Source organism: Nannospalax galili, unplaced genomic scaffold (genome assembly GCF_000622305.1).
Source record: "Nannospalax galili isolate Female #2095 unplaced genomic scaffold, S.galili_v1.0 scaffold293, whole genome shotgun sequence".
In the NCBI taxonomy this organism is placed as follows: Eukaryota; Metazoa; Chordata; class Mammalia; order Rodentia; family Spalacidae; genus Nannospalax; species Nannospalax galili.
Window position 1 is genome coordinate 10031994 of NW_008337147.1, and position 9054 is coordinate 10041047.

At 35.0% G+C, this 9054-nt stretch overlaps 1 protein-coding gene across 2 annotated transcripts in view; it reads left to right on the forward strand.

Annotated features, from left to right (window-relative positions):
• Epha3 (EPH receptor A3) overlaps window positions 1-9054 on the forward strand; it is a 362443-nt gene that overhangs the window by 223899 nt on the left and 129490 nt on the right. For both annotated transcript variants that reach the window (XM_008832240.3, XM_008832239.3), the window contains exon 4: window positions 8564-8719. In XM_008832240.3, coding sequence (XP_008830462.1) covers window positions 8564-8719 — 156 coding nt within the window. The remainder of the gene's footprint in view (window positions 1-8563; window positions 8720-9054) is intronic.

The following is a 9054-nucleotide window of genomic DNA, read 5'->3' on the forward strand; positions in this document are numbered from 1 at the left end:
TTCCTGGAAAAAAACTCTTTTTAGATGTTAAGATTTAAACTTTTTTCATCTTTCAACATGTACTCTACCTCTCACATCTATCAGTTTTACCTACAAAATACCTCAAATGAATATATCTCTGTGTCTATAACAATTTCTCTCTACTTACCCACATCATCTCTTGTTTTAGTTGTTCATCAGTCTTCTCTTAGTTACATCCTTCACTGAGGTAAATGCATTGTCCTCACAGAGCAAGAATGAACTTTGAAACATAAATCTGATTACCACATACTTCAAGCATGAAGTTTCAGTGACTTCTGACAACACTCAATATATAGTAAAAACATGTAACTATCCAGGATATCCTAGAAAGTTATCGTGTAACTTTCTAGGTGTTTTATGGCCTTATTGATCTGCATGACACCAAAGATTAATTTGATTTTCACATATTCTGTTGAAGTGATATTGTGGGTTTGTTTTGTCCACTTTCCTGTTCTTTCCATTTCTTTCCTGCCCTAGAGTTTTCATAAAAATATGTACCTTATACTTTTTAATTTTTTCCCTTTTATATATAACATAAATCCTTATCTTAAGTAGGTACATATTACAAAAGTGGTAAATATTGAATACACTTAAATAGTAAACCACCTATAATTGAGAAAATAAATATTGTATAAATTATACATGATAGGTTTATTTTAAATCCATTATCTTTCAAACCATATCGCTTGAAGCTTTTCAAGTCAAAGTAAAAATGTCATCAAAACTTTATAAGATAATATGAAAATTTAAGGGTATAAATTTGAAAATTAAAAATATTCCCTCATACTATAAATTGACATTTTAGAATAAAATAACAGTAATAAAATAATGATAATTTCATCTAAAGAATAAAGCCAAATGCAAAATCCTGTTGATAAAACACAATGACAATCCTGATCCTCAGATCTCCTGACCATCAGGTTGCCTACTTCTTTATAGAGTAGATAGTTAACAATGCAGCCTAAAGCACAAATATTGTTGCCTATGTCTTTCAGTATTCAAATTTTTGCCTCTTTTTTCTTTATATTTGTCATTTTTCATAGATTTTCATTTAAATTCTTGATTTTTAAAAATTGTGCTATTTTTGATAAATTTTCTCAAGTGAAGTTATAATTACTTGAGATCAAAAGTGTGAAATTCACATTAGCAGGCTATCAAAATTTCCAGTCAACTATAATGTTGAGCCATGTCACATTTCTTTAAAGAAAAGGGGAAGTAAGAAGAGGAAGGAATGGCATAATAGAAGCAAGTGCTAATAAAAACTGTGATGAGTGTTTGTTTGTGCATCTGAGTGTGAATATAAACAGACTGGGAAAGAGATGCATGTTGAAATTTCAACCCCACATGCAGCATAAATCTTTATCATGTACTTTGCATATACATACCTTGTACCTGAAGTTCAAATCTCTCTCTCTCTCTCTCTCTCTCTCTCTCTCTCTCACACACACACACACACACACACACACATTCAGCAGTTAAGACTCTCATACTTTTATTGTATATGCACACTAATTTTGCTTCCATGACCTCTCTAAGTTTATTTGGTATCATATTGTTTGATGAATTAAGAAATACTGTTGAGGGGCTAGAGAGATCATTCAAATCAGTGATTGGGAACACTGGCTCCCCTTCCAGAGGACCCAGGTTTAGTTCCTAGCACCTGCTTGGCAGCTAACACCTGCCTGTAACTTCAGGTCCAGGGAATCTTACACCCTATTCTGACCTTTGTGTGAATTATACTTGCATACATATAAGCAATGCACTCATACATATAAAATAAAAATAATAAATAAAATATTTTAAGAAATACTGACAAAGCATAAGAATAGTATGTTGAACACATTATTTACACTGAATTTTATGTAACAATACTATAAACATCATTCCATGTGAGATATGAACGATACCATGAAAAACAAGAAATTACGTATTCATGAAAATGTTTGACTATCGTATTATTAATGCAGTAATTTTCAAATTTAAGGAATCATGTTTTCAGTGATTTATCAATATCATCATGTGTTTGTTTAGATGTAGGTATATAGAACCAAATTGATCTTTATGCACTCACATGCAATGAGTATTTTGGAAATTACTCATCTGAGATTTACAGCCACCCGGATTCAAACTCCTAGTCTAAGTGACACAGTGTACTTTAAATTTTAATTAGTGACTTTAAATCTATTTATTTTTCAAAAATTGTTTAAACAGATATTAGATTGGTTACCAGTCCTTAGGCTTAGTCACAATTCCCATACCAGGTGGGACATGTTAATCCACAGGAGTTTACAGATGTAGAAGGGATTTAGCTCTTTCAAAATCCCTAATAGGAATAAGAATAGGAATAGGAACTAGACTTTCTAGTTCTATTATGTCTAAAAAAAATTTCTAGTACTATGTTAAAATGCTTCTCCAGACTGTTTTTTAGGTCTTGGGTGTGGATTTGAGTCCGGAGCATTTTCATATTCACCATGATAATATCTCATAAGAATCATATTCCCTCTCTGTCCCTGTCTCTCACCATACACATTCCTACCAATCGATCTTACTCTCTGAGTATTGATAATGAATAATTAAAAAGAAAAAAAAAATGCCACTCTTAGGACAGACAGTGCTTTCTAGAAAGCTTATCAGAGTAAAGCTAGCAAAACACACCCTGAGCAGGGCCTTAGTTCACATTCTCTGTGATAAATGTACCCCGGACATACTTCCACACCGCTGGCACCTGTCTTGCTCAATCTGAAGGGACAACAACAAACAATGAAGTCTTGCTACCAGGCAGTCTTTGAGCCATACCAGATCTTGGTGGATTTTGTTGTACTTAGTGGTGTGATGGCATTTTGCCTTAGGCTTTAAAAAAAAAAATCAGAGGAAGGAACTCAAGAAGGAAACACTCTATCACTTTGTAAAGGCTGCACATTGCTGGCAGGTTTAATGACTTAACAGAGCCGCTTCCAGAGTATTGAAATGCCTCAGCCTTGCTTCCAAGCATTGTATCTCTATTCACACAGCAAAGAATGGAGTTCCTGTAAGACCGTGGAGTGCAGCTCATTTTGGGAATAAACAGTTGCTTTGACCTTGCACTGGCAAATAGACCCTGTCGGGCCTGGAATTGCAAGGCCAGGAAATCATCTGTTTAGTCAGTGTTGGTTCTGGCCATTATTTTGTGTTTATGGCTGGGAATTGGTAATATTGCCTGTGTGTGGAAACTCAGGTCTGAATACTCAAAGAACACTATTTACCAACATCTTTGTTTCATAATTTAAAGTTAATTCAAACTGAAATGAGCCTTTAACCCTTAATTAGGATCATGCTTTTTTCTAAAAGTCAACCACATTAGTCAACTGGAGACAAAATTCATTTTGCAATTGAAAGGCTGTCTAATTTCTTTCAACAGCAGCCACCATAGTTTACTAAGTACATTCATTTTTCTTTCGCTATGGTAACCTTACCCATTCTCTGTATCAGCTGAACTCAAACCCATCAATTACAACCTGGAGGAAGAGTGCTGTGTGCTTTGGGAAGGAGGCCAGCGTTCTCTCTTGAACCGCTTCTATAGTTATCTTTCATTCTATGGACTGTGTTTGTAATACTCCCTATTTCCTGCTTTTCTTTATTATTTGCCAGAGCTGCCAGATTGTAATTTTAACCCCCTATTGGCCCATAGTGCTTAATTCCTGTTTAATTGTTTCGCCTCATAAATATAAAATTGGCAAGTTCCCAAGCTATTTCTAATTCACCAAGTACAAATTGATATTATTTAGACTTCCTATTCATATTTGTCATGTTTCTTGATGATACATTAACATTTGGCAAGGATCTCATCCTCTTTGTTCCATGATTGTTACCATCTTTGCTTTTTCAGTAAGTTTGAGGCCTGCTCAATAAGAGTCAGCACATCCTCACTGACTTGGCACTCAGAAGAGTTCATCCTCAAGGCAAACTACCTGAAATAAGGAAATTGCACCTTTAATTGAATTTTTAGGGTGCTGGAGAGATGGCTCAGTGGTTAAGAACACTGGCTGTTCTTGCAGAAGGCCTGGGTGTGAATCCCAGGACCCACATGGCGGCTAACAACCATCTGTAACTCCAGTTTCAGGGAGTCTGACTGCCTCTTCTGTCCTCCGGGGGCTCTGAATGGCCTGGGTGCACTTATACATCTGCAGGCATAACACTCATTTTGCCATTAAAACAGAACAAACTCCTATCATTTTGTTTTAAATATAAATTTTTATTTAAATTTTAATTTTAAGTGTTAAATGTATAAACTATAGATGTATAAATAAAATTATAAATTAATTTTTTTAATATAAACATTTTTATTGCTTTTAACTAAATTTTATTTGTGTGTGTTTGTGTGTATTTGTGCATATATGTGTAGTGGTTGCAAAAATGTATGTGAGGAGTGTGTGCAGTCCAGAAGAGTACAGAGGCCAAAAGAGGACATTCTGATCAGTCAAGCTCTGTCTTGTTCCTCAGAGCTGAGCTACTGGTCAACAAGTCCTAAAGGTTTTCTGTCTCCCCATTCCTTCACCATCCTCGGTGCTGGGGTTACATGTATGTATACTACTGGGGTTACATGTATGTACACTTCCAGACCCGGCTTTCTATGTGGGTGCTTGGGGTTCAAACTCAGTCTTTATGCTTGCTCATGTATTACCCACTTAGTAACCCCACAAGCCTCCTAGGAGGTATTAACACTTTAAAGTGCCTAACCTGTAGGTAGTCAGGAAACAACTTGGTTGTTTTCTAAATGAGAAAGTTGAAGTCCAGAGAGTATAGTCAGCTGCAAGCTAAGCATGACTCAATACATCTCATCAATGAGGGTGCCAGACACTGTGCCAGACATGGGCACACAGAGTTAGCAAGAAATATGTATTGTGTCTGTACAGCCCAGGATCTTACCAGGGAATGAAAGCATCATTAATAAACCTGGAATTCAGAATTATAAGTGAGCAAGTTATTTTTTAACAACCTCATTAAAATATGAGGAGGATCCCCCTTCAATGAATTGGAGAGCACATATACTTAGTGGAAAATACTAGACCAAAGCCTACATTTTCTCCATTCTAGTCCAAGGCTTCTCTTCTAACATGCTAGAAAAATACTGAAGTTTTAAGATTAAAAAAAGAAAAATCCTGGAATACTTTGGTGAATACAACATATAATAGAACCCAAAGAAATACACAAGTCTGATTCTAAAATGTATTTTTGGCAGTTTAGAATTTACACGGAAAATAATATTTTTGGAAAGTAATTTGCTATCAATAATTGATTTCTATAAAATTAATAACTAAAAAATGATTTGTATGTGGTAGCATATATCTGCAGTTCCAAATCATAGACAGCAGAGGCAAGAAGATTGCCAGCTGTCCTAAGGTGATCTGAGCTACACTGTGAGTACCAGGCAAACCAGGGTTACAGAGCAAACTCCTGTCCAAAAAAAACGCCAAAACAGAACAAAATCTTCCTTGTCTAAATTCTTTCACTGAATTTTTTTAAATCACAGATATATCCCCCTCCTACTTCCTCCTCCTCCTCCTCCTCCTCCTCCTCATCCTCCTCCTCCTCCTCATCCTCCCCCTCCTCCTTCTTCTCTTGAATAATCCAGGGCATACAATAAGCAGATTAATATCTACACTGATCATTTTACCTGATAAACTAGTCCATTGAGTTTGGCATATGGTCATCCTTCAGAAGGAATAAACATGTCTACAGAATTTGGATGTTACTACAGAATCTATTGTCAGTTTGGCATTCTATTATTTTGTAGATACAGGTGGTAGAAGCTTTCATTCAGCTCTCAAGTGTGAGCACTGAAGAATCTGTCCTCAGTCACGTGTCACTGGCATTGTGGAAGTCAGTCCTCAGATATAAAATACACCCACACAAGTCAATGTGCTTCCTTAGGATATATATATACTAAAGAAACTACTAAGGCCATGGTTCTTTTTAATTAGAACATATTTAGTATATTTCCTGGTTTTTATCACCTAACAATACCTTCTATTGTAGTAAAAAACAAAACAAAACAAGTTAGTCACAGTCTGAATGCAAGCTGTCCTCTTTCTGACATCACAAGACATCCTGAGCCAGGTGCTTGCTAGTCACTGAGTTCACTACACACATTCCTTGGGTATTCATGCAGGCTACTGTGATTCCAGGCACACAGTTCACAGTGAAGGCAAGAATAATGAATAATAGAGAAGGCAGGATCCATTGCATTTGTCCATCCTATTAATTCTTCTTTTGCCAGATTTTGGTAATCATCTTGACTATTAATTCCTAATTGAAATAAAGACTGAGAAAGGCTACAGTTATCTACAAAGTCAGAATTTAATTAGCAAGCAAGATGGGTGATTTGATATTGTATAAATCATCAGTAGCACTGATTATTTATCTCTACATAATTCTTCACACATATTTTATGTATTGTGGATTTAATTAAAAGTCCTACTGGCCAGCTCCTACTCCAGTTTCATGATCTCTCTAAAGGGCACTCTTTTGGTGATGTCTGTTCCAACCACCCACTCAGAAGTGAACACATGCTCAGTGAAGTCAAATGCTTGCTGCTCACTTGACTTTTCACGATCCCTTTTGTTGCACCAAAAAGCAAAGATTATTTTACCTTTAAAACTATCAAACATTCTAAGCACAAATAGGTACCTGGAAAATATTTATTAAACTGAATATGTGTGTAGCTAAGTTTGTTGTTATCTTCTTCTTATTTAACCATCATTGGACAAATTCTACTTATGAGTTTGACTTCTGTTAATTTATAGATTTATTAAATATGGCTAAATTGAAGCTGTCATCTGTAATCCTGATAAATTCCTCTCTAGTTAAGACCTGAGTATGTAACTGACTGGTCTTCACTCTTCACTTAAAAATGTTACATAGGCATTTATAGTATTAACAAAAAGCAACTGAGTACTAAGTTTTTGAGGCAAAAGCCTCAAACAACATTCAGCTAAACTTATAAGCAAACAAAACAATGAAGTAAATCAGAGCATCACAACTTAATTTTTTATAGACTCAGCAAAGTCTTTCTGAAAATTAAAAGCTATCCTGTGATGATCTAAATTGAAAACAGAGGTTGAGTACATACTTTGTTTATATACTTTACATCATTTCCCTCTGAGGCACTAGGATGTAAAATATAGTGGGGGGAAAGTAGCATAGTAATCTTAGTCCATGTTTTTTTGGAGCAGTTAGATCTATTTGAGTGTATCTAGTTGTTCCAAATATCCGCAAATCATCTTAGAATAACCATGCTTAATAGGAAATAGAAAACAGCAGGACTGTGATAATGACCGAGATTCATTAAGATAGTCTCATGTTTTGATTAGCACTGTAGCTTTCTTGATTAATTTCAAGAAACTTTCTGTAACAGGATATTTAGTAGTATGTAATCTTTGCCTTTGTAAAATGTACTGAATGCTAGTAAAAGTTAAGATTTTTGTATTCTTGAGAACAAGTAACAATTCATTCACAATATAAAGCAGATTGAAGAAAATATTAAATTTGGTAACTATGTAAATTCTGATTGATGTATAAATGCTACAAACCATCCTATTTCAATACAGCACTGAATTTAAGTTTTAAAATATGGAATCTGGAATTTGCATACTGAATTCCTTCCCAGCAAAAATGTTAAAAGAATACTTGTTAGGAATTTCACTGTGATTTCAGCTTGCATTGTGTTATTAAAACAAATCAAGTGAAATGGTAAAACATTTAAAATGTTCTTTCAGGCTAAATGAAAGTAATATAAGATGCATTTCTATAAAGAAATACTAAACAGATGATATAGAGATTTATTGGTAAGCTGAAATCAGTCATTGATAGCCTCCCAGCTTATTGGAATTATAAGAATTTGTTATGGAAAGAGCCAGAAAGAAAAAAAGGTAACAGAGTTTGTAAGAAAAGTCCATCATTTAAAAATCCATAAGTACATTACTTCAAATAAAAACTGCACTTTTTGCTTCAGAAATAGACAAGGAAATGTATTTAATTTTTTTTACATGCCATTGCCACGGAAGTTAAGAAACATCCTTAAGAGAAAATATTATCAAAGCTCCTGAAAATCCTGTTTCAAAAATCTTGAAATACACAGGACACCGTGATTTTTTTCTTCAGTTGCTTACAATTTTTAAGTTAAATTGTACACAGGAATTTGAAAACAGTCAGTGTATTACTAACTGTAGATAGATACGCTGCATCAATTTTCTGAGAGGGATGAGTATATGGTGACATAGCTTTGCTTCATTCTCTCCACAAATAGCTATGGAGATATAAGCTGCAACATTCACCATACTTGAGTGCCAAAACAAATCTAAATCTTGTGGTTTTATTTTTACATCCCATTACATTTGGTACAAATTCAAATGTATACATGGAAAATTACACTGGGCAATCTTATTTGCTTCTGTAGATTATGGAAGGAAACAAATTGATTTATGCTATAAGGAATTTATGCTCTAGCATTCAGCAGTCTGTTTTACACACTTGCAAAATTTCTAAAAGACCATTTTATTTGCAGCTTGTCAACCAGGCTTCTACAAGGCTTCTGATGGTACTGCAAAGTGCGCTAAGTGTCCACCGCACAGCTCAACACATGAAGATGGTTCAATGAACTGCAGGTGTGAGAATAATTACTTCCGGGCAGACAAAGACCCTCCATCCATGGCTTGTACCCGTGAGTAGTTCTGCTGCAAGCCATGCTTCCATGTTTGGTTTGATTTGTTTTATCTTCTTACTTTATCCTCTTGTGGCTGTACTGCTTGTTTTTGAGAGAGAGAGAGAGAGAGAGAGAGAGAGAGAGAGAGAGAGAGAGAGAGAAAGCATTTGCCCATTCCTTCTATTATCCATGTGCAGACTAACAGCTTTCTCAGCTTCCCTCTCCATGCTTGGCTCATCACAAATGCAACATTTTTCACACAAAATGAATTAGATTTTAAAGTACTTCCTGCAATGCGAACCACAGAAAGAAAGAAGGAAAGAAAGAAAGAAAGAAAGAAAGAAAGAAAGAAA